This window comes from Trichomycterus rosablanca, chromosome 13, assembly GCF_030014385.1.
Source record: "Trichomycterus rosablanca isolate fTriRos1 chromosome 13, fTriRos1.hap1, whole genome shotgun sequence".
Taxonomy (NCBI): domain Eukaryota; kingdom Metazoa; phylum Chordata; class Actinopteri; order Siluriformes; family Trichomycteridae; genus Trichomycterus; species Trichomycterus rosablanca.
In genome coordinates, this window is record NC_086000.1 from 37,119,144 (window position 1) to 37,135,853 (window position 16,710).

Consider the following 16,710-nt stretch of genomic DNA (forward strand, 5'->3'; position numbering starts at 1 on the left):
TTATTTTGAGGGAAGAGTAAATTTACACTGTTATATAAGCTGCACACAGACTACTTTTCATTGTGTCAAAGTGTCATTTTGTTAGTGTTGTCCCATGAAAAGATATACTTAAATATCTGCAGAAATGTGAGGGGTGTTACTCACTTTTGTGATACACTGTATATATATAATATATGTATATAATAAGACCTTTTCTCGTCCAGACAGCTATTGAGAAGGACTAGATAGACATTTATGACTCGGGTATTAAATCCAATTTCCAACGACAGCAACACGAGTTCCTTAAGTTTTCCACAAACAGAATTTATTTTAACTTTCTTCTTACATTGACTCATCCGTTAATCCAAGTTTCTTATAAAAACTCACTGTTCGCAATTGGCGTATAACAGACAAAACTACGATCATAAATCTGTTGCTCCACGTCCTCTTTCTTTCCGTATATTTGATAAATATTGTCGGTATATAGAGTCAGTACAATTCTGCCCCCCCCCGCAGGCTCCACCGAAGAGGAATAATGAATAACAGCATACACTGATTACCAGGAAAAATCATCAATAGCTGAAATACCAAGTCACCTCAAATAAGTATTCTTTAACCAAACAGAAAATATTTATGACAATAAACATAGATCATTACAATTAGTGCAATATGGATCTTACAATATATATATAAAAAGGTTCACAGGTTTAGCCATAGTTGTTTGCGTTTGCGATTAGGTTCGTTTGGCCCCGGAAATGACGCGTGACGTCACACTTAACAAGCGAATAGGTTTAGTTCTCAGAGATCTAGACGTGCAGCTTCCGTCATGCTATGATGACAAAACTGTAATGCGTAACATAAAAGGAGCCCCGACATTCCTCTTTACAGCTAAATCTGTATGAAACTAGGGCAGCACTATGTATTTTTTATCGTTTGAGGAAATCGAGATGTCCAGATGTTGTGATAATTGACTCTGAAGTCGTCTTAAGTTCATTTCCATCAGCTGAGGCTTCACTGAAGTTGTGAGCGCGGCTACAGTCCCTCATTGTGCCGCACTACCTCTGTGTACTGCAACATTTATATAATTTAATTCATCTATAACCACCACACTGCTTAGATAGCACACTGTTAACGAGCACTGAACCAGTACTCTCCTTGCACAAGGCTGATCCGCATATGAACCCGCCTCGTGCAGGTGAAAAGATGCAGTCGGGTACTGCGCACGTGTCGGAGGGGGCGTGTCAGTCCGCTCTCCTTAATCGGAAAGGCTAAAATTGGGAGAAAAAGGGAGAAAACACATTAAAAAAAAAAGATACTTGTACTTTTATACTTTATGGGTCTGTTCGAAAACCTAGTGGGCTGCCTCAGTAGAGAGGATATTAGCATATTGCCATTAAAACCAATGGACTGAGGTAGCACAGCACGCTAACATGTCAATACAGCATCTCCCTTCATGTACCGATAACCGTCACATTTCCTGACAAGCCCGAACTTGCAAATAAAAACACAAGTTAAAAATCAGTCATATTTTATTTACGTTTGAAAATAACTCTTCTGTGAGAGAAGAGCGCCCGACCCGCAATGAATTCTGGGATTGCCTCGATCACTAAGGCAGCGTCGGACGCTCACTCGTCCTTGAGCCAAAATAACATTGAAATGTCAAGATGCCTCAGTAGTGAGGATTTTAAGGCATCTAGGGTTTCGAACAGCCTCCTTCTCGGGAGCGCAGCACAGGATGGCGTAAAATGCGTCCGTGTAGAGAGAGAGCGAGCTTTTCCAACACACCCTTATACATCACCACCAACAAACTTTATCAATACCCTCACAAAATGACGGGACCAAAGTATCTAAACAAGATGCTGCATAGGACACACCAAATTGACCCATACCTACTTGCTAAAAGGAGACCAGGCCCCCACTCGCTCCCACTGTGGATCAATTGCACTTAAAACGCTATATAAGGTAAGGAAACAAATGAAGCATAAGCACAAGTAAAGAAAACAAATCTACCCTCCACTTTAACGTTTAAAGACAATCTATTAGCTAGCCTCGATAATCGCTATAGCAGCTCACATGGTGTTAAGAATTAAACAAACAAACGGATTGACTCCACAATCTTCGGCACTTGAATTTTATGATCAGACTGGATTGAATTCCACGTTTTGCTGCGTTTCTGTAAGTCTCGAGTGTGTGTGTGTGTGTGTGTGTACGGAACGACAGATTTTAATCAATGCTACCTTTCCTGAAGGAATCAGAGAGTGAAGTAGACGACAGTCTGGATGACCTGGAGAAGCACCTGAGAGAAAAAGCGCTGCGCTCCATGAGGAAAGCTCACATGTCTCCGCCCCAGTCCTGAGGACCAGTTCCCCCAGTCCCGAGGACCAGTTCCGACACCCCTTGCTTATTTTAAACCGTCTGACGTTGGTTTGGGTTAGAATGTACAGATTCAGATTCAACACACCCTACGATTAGATTTGATTTGCTGTATTTTTTTCTGATTTGTATCGAGCATGATGTTTGTTTTTTGATTCACCACCGAGATGCTTTTACAGAACAGTAGGATTTTGGGGGGGGATTTAAGGGTTTTACTTTCTCGACAGCCCTTGATTTAATTTTAACACGAGTTTAAGAAGCTGCGAGGAGTTCAGAGCTTGAACGTCAGTCTGTAGATCCTGTAATTCTAAAGCTGTGTTTTATTTTCTGTTAGGGTCTCAGATCAGATAGAACGCTGAGAAGAAGGTGTGTGTGTGTGTGTGTGTGTGTGTGTGTGTGTGTGTGTGTGTGTGTGTGTGTGTGTGTGTGTGTGTGTGTGTGTGTGTGTGTGTGTGTGTGTGTGCTTATCTGAGAATAAGTGAGAACTGTTCGTTTATCTCTGCCCCGGTTTTTCTGACCTTCAAGTTTCAAGTCGTTTGACTGTACATTCATTTTTTTGGGCTTTGAAAATAACACATTAAAACCTTTATGAACTTACGGACGTTATTTAGTGCATTTTTTTCTTCACATTTACTACTATACATACGCTGTTATTATTTAAAGTGACGTACACTCACTGTCCATTTTATCAGCTCCACTTACCATATAGAAGCACTTTGTAGTTCTACAATTACTGACTGTAGTCCGTCTGTTTCTCTGCATACTTTGTTACCCCCTTTCATGCTGTTCTTCAATGGTCAGGACGCCCAGCAGCACTGCAGTGAAACTGACACGGTGGTGGTGATGGTGTTAGTGTGTGTTGTGCTGTGCTGGTATGAGTGGATCAGACACAGCGGCGCTGCTGGAGTTTTTAAACACCGTGTCCACTCACCGTCCACTCTATTAGACGCTCCTACCTAGTCGGTCCACCTTGTAGATGTAAAGTCAGAGACGATCGCTCATCTATCGCTGCTGTTTGAGTCGGTCATCTTCTAGACCTTCATCAGTGGGCACAGGACGCCGCCCACGGGGCGCTGTCGGCTGGATGTTTTCGGTCGGTGGACTATTCTCGGTCCAGCAGTGACCGAGGTGAGGTGTTTAAAAACTCCAGCAGCGCTGCTGTGTCTGATCCACTCATACCAGCACCATGTCAGTGTCACTGCAGTGCTGAGAATCATCCACCACCTAAATAATACCTGCTCTGTGGGGGTCCTGACCATTGAAGAACAGCATGAAAGGGGGTAACAAGGTATGTAGAGAAACAGATGGACTACAGTCAGTAATTGTAGAACTACAAAGTGCTTCAGGTCTTGTCATCCCATACCGGAGACAAATCTCTCCCGTATTACCTTCAAATGACCACAACCGTTATTATTTGACCATGGGCATACATCGTACCACTTAGATGCTTTGTGATACTTTATTGGTAAATCCATATAATACTCTATTGTGTTTTTATCCTGATGGGAGAGAACCTTTCCGTTTACACAGTGTCTAATCTAGAAGTATTTCCAAAAGTGGCCTCGACCCTCCAAATTAAATGCAGAATGTGGTTTAATAATAGTGTGAAACTGTGATGACTGGATCTCTACCACACCATGAACACGGCACATCGTTCCTGCCCAAACTGAAGCACTTGAAGATCCTGAAATAGTTCTCCGTCCTCAGGCTGGTGTAAGATAAGATATTTCTATTGTGTACGTGTGTATTCCTGGTGTCCCCTTTGGGAACGGTGTACTTACCCCTGCAGCTTCAATGTTTTAGTGTTGAGACACCTTGGATGCATCACATCTAGACTGAGTTTATATTTTATTATACCAGGGGTTTGAACCTGTCGCTAATCGCTGCCCATTTCACTGATTACAAAGGCGTTGACATCCCAGAGTAATAAAACTAGTAATAAACGTGGACTAATCGCCTACTAAAAGGGCTGATAATGATGGGCAGTGTCAAAATCTTATAATTTCTCTATCTGCTTGAGTCAAACTTACAACCCAACATAAATACTAGCACAGGTAGCACTAAATTACCCCTGGGTGTCGGGGACTGAGTGAATTTGTGTTTCTGTTTGTGTGTGGACCCGAGATGGAGAACAGTACAGGTGTATTAGTCTATAAAAGCAAGAAAAGGGTGCATTATGGGTACTAAATGGACCCTTGTGTAAGTTAAGTGTGTATGTGTGAATCCCACTGTGACCCTGACCAGGATAAATTGGTTAGTAAACATTATGGTGGCGGTGGTGTGGTGTTGAGTGGATGAGCTACGAACTATTAACTATTGATCCGAAGGTCAAGGGTTCAAATCACGCCACACCACCACTGAGTGGCGTGGGACGTACCCGGTATCATTTAATGTGAATGTAGTTCGTGTAAATGAATAAACGAATAAAGGAACAAATGAATAAATTAATTAATGAACTAATAAATAAACGAACGAATCAATTAATAAATTAATGAATAAACGAATGAATGAATAAATAAATAAATGCACGGCCGCTCAGGTGGCGCAGCGGTAAAAACACACGCTGGAACCGGAGCTGGATCTTGAATACATCGTATCGAGTCTCGGCTCTGCCTGCCGTCTGAGGCTGAGCGGCCACATAAACAACGATTGGCCTGTCGTTCAGATATGGGCGGGACTAAGCCGGACGGGGTCTCTCTCTCATAACTGGTGCAATTACGACCTCTGCTGGCTGATTAATGGCGCCTGCACAGAGATGAGCGTCTCTCCGTACACAACGCTGAGCTGCACTGCACTCTTCAAAGTGTAGGTGATAAGATGCATAATAATAATAAATGAATGAACGAATCAATAAATGAATGAATAAATAAATAAATAAATGAATGAATAAATAAATGAATGAATAAATAAATGAATGAATAAATGAATAAATAAATGAATAAATGAATAAATGAATTAATAAATGAACGAATCAATAAATGAATGAATAAATTAATAAATAAATGAATAAATAAATAAATAAATGAATGAATAAATGAATAAATGAATTAACAAATGAATGAATAAATAAATGAATGAATGAATAAATGAATAAATAAATGAATAAATAAATGAATAAATGAATAAATAAATGAATAAATGAATAAATGAATGAATAAATGAATAAATAAATGAATAAATGATTAAATAAATAAATGAATGAATGAATGAATAAATGAATAAATAAATGAATAAATGAATAAATAAATGAATAAATAAATGAATAAATAAATGAATAAATAAATAAATGAATAAATGAATAAATAAATAAATAAATGAATGAATACATTCATAAATTCATAATTAAAAAATTAAATAAATAAATGAATAAATGAATGAATGAATAAATGAATAAATGAATAAATAAATGAATAAATAAATGAATAAATGAATAAATAAATGAACGGTATAATCCCGCTTCTTGACCCTTATGGCTTTCCACAGAGGCGGATCAGCATCCTCGTTCCCGCCTAAACCCCGCCCACTGCTTTGTGTGCGCCCTGCTGGTGACGTCACGGCTTTAAATATTCCCGTTGCTTTATTTTCTCTCCTCATCCCTCCACAGTCCTCCTCAGTCCTCCTCTTACCCTCCATACCGCGGTGAAACCCCAACCCGACTCCTCCCGGCGATGCTTCACTGATTATTAACTCCGAACCTGAGAGAAAGTCCGTGTTTTATTCGGGATTTGGGGTGTTTTTCTGAGGGAGAACCGCAGCAGCTGCTCGCCGTCGGTTCCGCTGGAAAGTGACCGTTGGAAAGTTAGCGCGAGCGCGCCGCCGTTGTTCTGGTATAAATAGTGTGAGGAGGAAAGTTCGGGAATGTCTCTGTCTGTACCTCAGAACGGACAGGCCGATAACCAACCCACCATCGAGCTGTTCGTCAAGGTGAGTCTCAAACTACAGCTTTTATCTTTAAATAAGCTCGTTTTGCTCATTTTGATCCGAATCTGGGTTCCTTTATCCGTGTGGGTTTGGTTAAACTGGTTAACTTTAGCCGCACACTGGGTCTGAACCGCTATTCTCACACCGAACCGTCTAAACTGACGCGAAAAGGCTTTAAAATGTTTATTTTATTCAGAATAAATGATAAAGTTGAAGGAAAAGCTGCTTTATTTACACTTATACTTATCTGTACTGAGTGAGAAGCAAGCTCAATACATCTTCAAATAACGGTGTTGTTAGGGTGGCACGATTTTGAAATAAGTATCATATCGCGATATACCATATACCGATTTATATTATATACCGACACAAACCTTTTAGCAAATTCAGTTCTTTTATGTGGTTGTTGTGTGTGTTTTAAACTACAGGGTTGAAAATGTACACAAGCAACTTGATCTGAACCGCTATTCTCACACTAAACCGTCTAAACTGACACAAAAAGGCTTTAAAATCTTGATTTTACTAATAATAAATGATAAAGTTGAAGGAAAAGCTGCATTATCTGCACTTACACTTATCTGTACTGAGTGAGAAGGTCAGTGCATCTTCGAATAACGGCTTTTATCTAAAGCGACTTACATTACTGTGACAGTATGTTGTCCAAGCGATTGAGGGTTAAGCGCCTTGCTCAAAGGCCCAACAGCAGCAACCTGGCAGTGGTGGGGCTGGAACCAGCGACCTTTCGATTACTAGTCCAGCTAGGCTACAACTGGCCCACCACTTTGTCATGACTGAATGATTTTTTTTTCTGTGTGTTTTAAACCACGTGGTGGAATAAATTGACACGCTGCATAATGGAGTGTTAATTTAGTGGTGCAGATGCTTAACATATACAGTAATTCCTTAATAATCAATATCATGGACTACAAAAGAGTCTACTAGTGACTTTTCTGTGCCCGTATACATGGGTATAGCTTGTTTACACCCAATAAAAACAAAGATGTGTCTGGAATAGATCGTCATATGTAATGGAAAAAAACACCTGTCCCTGTCCACAGAAAACATCAACAAGAAAGAAACATCCTCTCCCAAATTGGATCCTTAAATTCTGACTGAAGTTTGTAGCACGATGGATGACGGATATTTTCCCGTCCAGTCCTGGTTCAGTCCACTTGTCACTTGTTTAGCTTTGAGCTAGTACTTGTGGATTTGGGTTTATCCTAAATTGCAGGTATTAAACTCGGATGCGTCTGGAAAAGTTTTTCTACACGTACGTTTAACACAGAAACTTCGAGAAGTCTCGCGTAGTTCTTTGTGTGTCTGGATCTGGGCCTGGATTGTGTTTTCTGGAAGCAGCCTGCCTGGCGGGACAGCTAAGAGGAAGTGGGGGCGGGAATGGAAGGGTGAAGGAAAGGAATCTCAATCCAGTTTGGACAATTTAACACACATGGAAGCATTAGAGCTGGATCTAGTGTGGTTTAATGCTGCCTTATTTGACCTCGTATTGCCTGGCTGTGTCGTTTTTGATCTGATTTTAATATCTGAGTGTTGAATATCGGTGAAAACCAGAAGACGAGTTGTGCAATAAACCAAAGGGTAGAAATGATAGTCGGGTAATAAACGTAAGTGGATCAGATGATGTCGGCTCAGATCTGATTTTGATCCAGTGCTATAGGCCAGTATCCGTGCTAAAATCAATACATTATCGCTGGATCGAGATATCTCGTGCTATAATATACATCAAGTCCATTTCATTTCGTAGGATGCAGAAGTAAGGTGGTCAGAATGCACCCTGTTGCTGCTTTATCCAAAACATTCTCAGCACTGCAGTGACACTGACATGGTGGTGGTGTGTTAGTGTGTGTTGTGCTGGTATTAGTAAATAAGACCACTGTGACCACACTGTGACCACTGATGAAGGTCTAGAAGATGACCGACTCAAACGGCAGCAATAGATGAGCGATCGTCTCTGACTTCACATCTACTAGGTAGGCGTGTCTAATAGAGTGGACGGCGAGTGGACACGGTGTTTACAAACTCCAGCAGCGCTGCTGTGTCTGATCCACTCATACCAGCACCATGTCGGTGTCACTGCAGTGCCGAGAATCATCCACCACCTAAATAATACCTGCTCTGTGGTGGTCCTGTGGGGGTCCTGACCTTTGAAGAACAGGATGAAAGCAGGTTAAAAAGTATGTAGAGAAACAGATGGACTACAGTCAGTAATTGTAGAACTACAAAGTGCTTGTATATGGTAAGTGGACAGTACTGTGTTCAGTAGGGGTTTGTGGTACAGTGGTAGCCCAGTGGGTAGAGCTTTGGGCTATCAAGTGAAAGGTTGAGAGTTCGAATCCCAGCTCTGCCGTGCAGCCACTGTTGGACCCTTGAGCAAGGCCCTTAACCCTCTCTGCTCCAGGGGTGCTGTACAATGGCTGACCCTGTGCTCTGACCCCAGCTAAAGAATTTCATAGTACTGTACATCTGTATACAGTGCCTTGCAAAAGTATTCAGCCCCCTTGAACTTTTCAACCTTTTGCCACATTTCAGGCTTTAAACATAAAGATATGAAATAGTAATTTTTTGTGAAGAATCAATAACAAGTGCGACACAATTGTGAAGTGGAACGAAATTTATTGGATATTTTAAACTTTTTTTAGAAATAAAAACCTGAAAAGTGGGGCGTGCAATATTATTCAGCCCCTTTACTTTCAGTGCAGCAAACTCACTCCAGAAGTTCAGTGAGGATCTCTGAATGATCCAATGTTGACCTAAATGACTGATGGTGATAAATAGAATCCACCTGTGTGTAATCAAGTCTCCGTATAAATGCACCTGCTCTGTGACAGTCTCAGAGTTCTGTTTAAAGCGCAGAGAGCATCATGAAGACCAAGAAACACACCAGGCAGGTCCGAGATACTGTTGTGGAGAAGTTTAAAGCCGAATTTGGATACAAAAAGATTTCCCAAGCTTTAAACATCTCAAGGAGCACTGTGCAAGCGATCATATTGAAATGAAGGGAGTATCAGACCACTGCAAATCTACCAAGACCCGGCCGTCCCTCTAAACTTTCAGCTCAAACAAGGAGAAGACTGATCAGAGATGCAGCCAAGAGGCCCATGATCACTCTGAATGAACTGCAGAGATCTACAGCTGAGGTGGGAAAATCTGTCCATAGGACAACAATCAGTTGTACACTGCACAAATCTGGCCTTTATGGAAGAGTGGCAAGAAGAAAGCCATTTCTCAAAGATATCTATAAAAAGTCACCTGGGAGACACACCAAGCATGTGGAAGAAGGTGCTCTGGTCAGATGAAACCAAAATCGAACTTTTTGGCCACAACGCAAAACGTTATGTTTGGCATAAAAGCAACACAGCTCATCACCCTGAACACACCATCCCCACTGTCAAACATGGTGGTGGCAGCATCATGGTTTGGGCCTGCTTTTCTTCAGCAGGGACAGGGAAGATGGTTAAAATTGATGGGAAGATGGATGGAGCCAAATACAGGACCATTCTGGAAGAAAACCTGTTGCAGTCTGCAAAAGACCTGAGACTGGGACGGAGATTTATCTTCCAACAAGACAATGATCCAAAACATAAAGCAAAATCTACAATGGAATGGTTCACAAATAAACTTATCCAGGTGTTAAAATGGCCAAGTCAAAGTCCAGACCTGAATCCCATCGAGAATCTGTGGAAAGAGCTGAAAACTGCTGTTCACAAACGCTCTCCATCCAACCTCACTGAGCTCGAGCTGTTTTGCAAGGAAGAATGGGCAAAAATTTCTGTCTCTCGATGTGCAAAACTGATAGAGACATACCCCAAGCGACTTGCAGCTGTAATCGCAGCAAAAGGTGGCGCTACAAAGTATTAACGCAAGGGGGCTGAATAATATTGCACGCCCCACTTTTCAGTTTTTTATTTCTAAAAAAAGTTTAAAATATCCAATAAATTTCGTTCCACTTCACGATTGTGTCCCACTTGTTGTTGATTCTTCACAAAAAATTACAATTTCATATCGTTATGTTTGAAGCCTGAAATGTGGCAAAAGGTTGAAAAGTTCAAGGGGGCTGAATACTTTTGCAAGGCACTGTATGTCCCCCATGTCTGAGTTTGGAACTGTATCATAAGCAACAATTTGGCAAATATTTTCATTCATTTAATTCCAGACCCTGGACAGCTGTGCCACCCAGGGTCACAGTTTTTAATAAATCTCAGCATCTGCTTACAGAGAAAGACATTTCCCTCTCAGTGTTTCACCGGGTGCTTTCCTTCTTTCCTCGCACTCGTACGTCCTACCAGAGGCAGGCTGAGAATCTGAGGGTGTGCTACAGTCATTTAAGCTCTCCTCAGGATTGCCCCTCTGCACTAAGGTCGAGGAGTTATTTCCCAGAATCGTTTCAGCTGCTCGTCCACCTCAGTGCCAGCAAGTAGATCTGCATCAAGTGAGAGCATTTGGTTTTAACCGTCCACCTTCTCTCTAGTTTCACTTTCAGTTCTGTGCATTTGCATTTATATTTCATGAATCATTTCTAGTAAACAGTGGTGATGTTAATATGTTAATCCAGAGTCCTAGTAAAACCATATTAATATTTTAGTGCAGTTGGTTCATCAGCATGGGGACCAGATTTCACATCTTTTAAATCTGATCCTTTGACACGTTTTGACATATATGTGTCCCGTAAACATGCAGCTTAGTTACTGTGAAGACGTCCGTATCAAATTTACGTTTACCGCATTTAGTGGACGCTTCATATCCGAAGTGACAGTATTACAGGCAAGCAGTTGCAGTAGTGGCTCTTGATGGGGCAGTAAAAAAGGATTTATCACTGTCCTCCAGCTGCAGGGGGTTGAGCGCTGGATATGTCCAAAAGCTATCCAAGACTAGGAAACGGGAGCTGATTAGTTCTGCTCTCTGTTAATGTCAGCTATTAGCTCGTATTAGCTCTTATTTATTAAGCCCAATGGCATAGAACCAAGCAATTGAGGGTTGCTCAAGGGCCCAACAGTAGCAACCTGGCAGTGGTGGGGCTTGAACCAGTGACTTTGATTACTAGTCCAGTACCTTAACCACTAAGCTACAAGCCTGTCCCAGCTTTTCAATGGGCACAAGGCACACAGTAACACCCTGGACGGGGGGCGCCAGTCCATCGCAGGGCAGACACACACACGCACCCATTCGCCTGTAGGGCAATTCAGTGTCTCCAATTAACTGGACTGTGGAAGGAAACCGGAGCTCCCGGAGGAAACCCACGCAGACACGGGGAGAACCCGCACAGATCGAACCCAGGACCTTCTTGCTATGAGGCGACAGTGTTACCCGAAGAGAAATCAGTGCATCACTAATTCTGCCTGCCTTCAAGATAAAAATTAGTCACCAGTACAATCTTTAACCGGCTGTGATGTGCTGTGGGGTAAAACTGTTGGTTAAAACTGGTTAAATATTTGCTTTTCTTTTTATTGATAGTACTTTTACTTTACTAAGGTTACTTTTAGCTACTTCTCCCACCTCTAAATTGACCGGAATGGACATCTCACAGTCGAACACTTTAATGTGCTCCCTCTAATTCAGTCTGAGAGGATCGCTGTGAGAATTTCGGGAGCCACCCACAGCCTATCTGCTCCTTTTCTCACTCTTTTATTTCAGTCTATTGTGAGTCGTGCGGGCAGATTGTCCGGGTGCGAGATGCCAGGCTGTTTTGTTCTGCGGTCTCCTGCTGGCTTTGTTCCAGTCCTTCCAAACAAAGGAGCACAAGAGGCAGCACTTCATGGACAACCTTCTACTAGCGTGTGAAAAATGAGCAAAGCTGTTCGAGCTACATGGAGAAACACTTGCCTGTGATATCGAGTGCTAACGTCCATTTGTGAATCGTTGCTGAATTGTGAAATGCGCGCCACGCCCTGTCGATCACACCGTAGCTCCCTCATCCTTTCAGTGATTGTGTACAGAAGACACACGTCCTGTGTTTACATTTCTTCTTCAATCGAACCAGAACGGTGATCACAGTTTACAGGCGAGGCCTTCTTTTCTCTGCGCCGCGCCGCACGTGCTCGTCACCGCTGTCATTGTTCCTGCTGCGTTTTCAGATTCGCATGCTGCCAGCATCCCGTTGTCATGGTGACCACACACACCCTGCCTCTGGAAACGTCCGATAACACGGGGCGGAGAACCGAATGACCCCTCTTGCTTTTAAAGCAGATGTTTCTGCCATAACAGTCTCTACTCTGGTTCTCCTTCTCTTAGAACTAGAAATAGAACCAACGGATGGTTTAGTGGTTCTTTAATTAACATTATAATCCAAGTGTTTGGTTCTTATTTTGTCTTTGAGCCTCGTATTTGAGCTTGATGTGGATGCTGTTTTGTGCAGTGCTTTTTTTTTATTAAAAGGAACAGTTCTAAGAAAACTGCAGTAGTGGCTCTCGATGGGGCAGTAAAATAGAATTTATCAATGTCGTCCAGCTGCAGGGGGTTGCTGACAGCAGTGGCGGCTGCTGGTCTTTCAAAGAGGGGAAGCTCATTGTCGGCTTACATCGTAAAATTTGTCAATTTATTTATACATAAATTCTGCCCTCTGTTCCTTTTCAAGAAAATGGCATGAAATGGGTTGCAGCAGTTTGTCTTTCGACTTCACTCGCAAAATCCGCGATGGGACTGAAGCTCCCAGCGACAGCTGTCGATCAAAACGGGATTCAGCCTTTCGACTGATCCTCCAATCATCTTGCAGAAGCCCCATTCACCCCCCAGAGACGCTCAGCGTCCGGGGGCGGGACAAAATCACGGCATTTATCCAATGACCGGCGAGTTTCGAAGCAATTAAAAAAACCAAAAAAAAAAACATGCAGCCCCATAGAAGTGAAGAGACGCTCAGCTTCTTCGGCGAGCAAATGCATTGACGCTACGGGAAAGTATGATAAGTAGCTGAGATGAACGAGATGAACGTGTTCTAACGCATTTGTAGTCGATGAAGTGTTAACACAACTGTACATATTTGACCATTTAATTTTTGACATTTTAGGGGAAGCTGAGCTTCCCTTGCAGTCTTAGAGAAATCGCCACTGGCTGACAGCTATCTAAGACTAAGAAACTGGAGCTGATCAGTTCTGTTCTCAGTTCAGTTCTGCTCTTATTAGCTCTTATTTATTAAGCCTAATGGAGAGGAACCAGAAAACTTAAAACTGAGGAAATGACTGAAGTATACTTGATCATTTTCTTTTATGCGTTGTGTTGGACAGTCGTCATTTTTCAGCTTTTGTTTGTGGTCCACAAAACAGTTTTTCTCTGCTTTAATGAAACATATTTGGACATGTCTTTTCCCCTGTTTTATGTGTGTATTTGTTGATAAACGGGACCTTTTTTCTTTACTACTTAATAGTAAAAGCTAGGGCTGGATGGTATTACCAAAAATGTGTATCGCAGCATTTTTTTAAGATTCTGACGGTTTCACGGTATATCACAGTATGTTTATTTTTATTTTTTTGTCTGACTGGGACTTTTTAATATGTCTGTGGCTGATTCTACTCTCATAAGTACATAAGATATAAAACATGTTGATTTCACCATTTATATAATGAAGGTTTTGAGGACTATAAGGTCAATTATCATCCGGACTGAGCTTCCTGACCTGCAGTCCATATACAGGAAACGGTGCTGGTCAAGGACCAGGAAGATAGTAAAGGACCCCAGTCATCCCAGTAATGGACTGTTTTCTTTGTTATGTTCTGGGAAGCGTTTTCGTGCCTTAAAAGCCAAAACGGAGGCTTAGAGGATGAGCTTTTTCCCACAAGCTATTCGGGTCCTCAACAGCAATCAGGACTGATTTACACAAATATATATATATGTGTGTGTGTGTATATGTATATAGATTTGTGTTTGTGTACAATATTCACACCCTTATCGCATTATGTTGCACAATATACGTAGATTCAGAATTATGTTCAGTTCTTGCACAACTGTTGTCACTTTCGCACACTTGGTTCACTTTAAATTGCTTCTATTTTTAAATTATATTTAAGTTTCAGATTTAAAATTCAATTTTAATTTTTTTGGTATTTTTCTACACTTTTAGATTTTAAAAAAACATTTCAATTTTTTGTATAAATATATATTTTTGTCTATTTTTGTCTATTTTGTAACTACTGTGGCCAAGCAGTCACTAAAGCATTTCACTGCCAGTTGTACTGTGTATGTGACAAATAAACCTTGATTTGATTTGATTACCCTTAACTCTCCCTTTAACAAATAAAACCACGCTTACAAACTCCACTGTACAAATTGATCACAGGTCTGTTGTAGAAAAGTGGACGACTTTAAATCTTTCCGCTTCCAGGTCACTTATAACGCTGGTTTAGTGACTGACCTGAAGTATTTTCACCCCGTAAGACAAACCTGGAATCCAGAGTTTTAATTATCGCTCTGAAAGCTTCTCTCTCGACTCTCTGTAGAGGAATCGTGTCCTTGTATATGTGGATCGTTACTGCGTTCGTAATGTCGTCGTTTGTAACAGCCGCGGCTCGAGAAACCGTGCAGCGTGAAGTGTTTTAATCTGTTCTAGACTGCCGACACGCCTCATTTCTTTGGCAGGTTCTTCCGGTGCATATTTGGTCTCCCTCTCTTCATCCTCCATCTGTTTTCTGTTTTTGTTTATTTCTTTCTCGCCACATCGAGGAAACCTCTCTCATCTGTTAACACCGTCATGCTAATGCTACCTGGCTAACTCGTGAGCTGTATCTAATCTACACATCGAACAATATGATATGATCTGCTGCCTTCTGAAGCTACAGCTGCTGTATGTATTAACTACGTTACGGTATGGCGGAACATGAAAAATCCATACCGTATGAGGAATCAAAGATGGTATACAGAATGTACCGTCATACCCCGAGGACTACTAAAAGCATTCTGGATGGATTGCAGACATTTATAGTGAGGAAATATGCAGCGATCTTGCTAGTTCACGTTGGGACTGATTAATTATCACACGATCACCTTAACATCAGGGGTCTCAATATGAGTTCATTCATTCACACTAAGCTGAATAAGAAAATGAAGTGTCTGCTCAGTCAGCTTGGCGTCAAGCTGTGGTATGAATGAGAGGTCAGTAGCATTCCAACTTACTTAACCCTCCTGTTATGTTTACGGGTCAAACTGACCCGTCTTAATGTTTCAAAATCTTAAAAGATATAGCTAAAAGTATTTTTCGCTATGAAACTTCATTGATTTAACTTATTAAGCCAAGCAGAAGGAGTTAATAATGAGATATAAACAATGATTATTGGGATTTGATAATTAAACATTCCCTGTGTCAAATTGACGAGAAACGAACATAACGGGAGGGTAAAATAATTAGCTTGTGCTACTTTGGAGACACTAGATGTTTGTTGACATAGATGAGGGCAAAGGGCGACGTGGCCGGCTCCCGAGGACACTCGTCACGTTATTATATCGAGCCCCTGTGCCACAGCAAACCACCCTGTTTACATTTATGAGCTGCTTGACCAGGGCTGGAAGTGTTTTAATTATATTTGTGATGTGGATTCATGGTCACGGTTAGTTATTGTGATATATTTATTTATTTATTAGGATTTTAACGTCATGTTTTACACTTTGGTCACATTCATGACAGGAACGGTAGTTACTCGTTACACAAGGTTGATCAGTTCACAAGGTTATATCGAACGCAATCGTGGTCAATTTAGTGTCTCCAATTTACCTCACTTGCACGTCTTTGGACTGTGGGAGGAAACCAGAGCTCCCGGATTAAGCCCATGCGAACTCCACACAGAAAGGACCCGGACCACCCCACCTGGGGATCGAACCCAGGACCTTGTTGTCGTGAGGCGACAGCGCTACCCACTTAGCCACCGTGCCGCCCAGTTATTGTGATGTAAATCCGGCAATTTGATTCGTAGCCTGTTCTCACTGATCGTCTTTAATCATGAGAAGTTGGCTAGTTTGAACGATAAAGCTACAACATTTTGCTCAGGTTTTAAGCTTTCTGGTTGACTGTGAGATTCTGAGAGTTTTTCAGCAGCAAACTTTATGTACACGCACTTTTGGCTGGCTAGATGTGATTATTTTAATTATGATCACCCCATGTTATTTCATTTAATTGTTTTTTTTTTACGGTTTTTGTCGCTGGTTTGGTTCCTCGGTATCTTTCCCAGCTGTTCTGCTCGTGCCGATTGCAGCTGTATATCTTAGTCATGACCTCATCCCTCCTTTCTGCTCTCACAACCTCAGTGTCTGTTTTTAGACTGAACATATTTCGTCTTCCTCTTCTTCTTTGAAGCTTCCTTTTTCTCACGGAGTAGACCGGACGGACACCTGACCCCCTTTTTTTGTATAAGTAACGCTGCACTGCACCAGAATGTAGATTCACGTGTTTTTGGCTACCAAATAAGCAGCAACTGGAGCAAAAACTTAGCTTTGAAATGC

The 16,710-nt window shown here is 41.6% G+C and overlaps 1 protein-coding gene across 1 annotated transcript in view; it reads left to right on the top strand.

Moving 5' to 3' along the window:
- Positions 1 to 5,930: 5,930 nt before the first annotated feature.
- The window catches only part of clic4 (chloride intracellular channel 4), a 49,703-nt gene continuing 38,923 nt past the window's right edge, over positions 5,931 to 16,710 (top strand). The window contains exon 1 of the mRNA XM_063007264.1: positions 5,931 to 6,276. Within this exon, the coding sequence (XP_062863334.1) occupies positions 6,211 to 6,276 (66 nt within the window). The 5' untranslated portion in view covers positions 5,931 to 6,210. The remainder of the gene's footprint in view (positions 6,277 to 16,710) is intronic.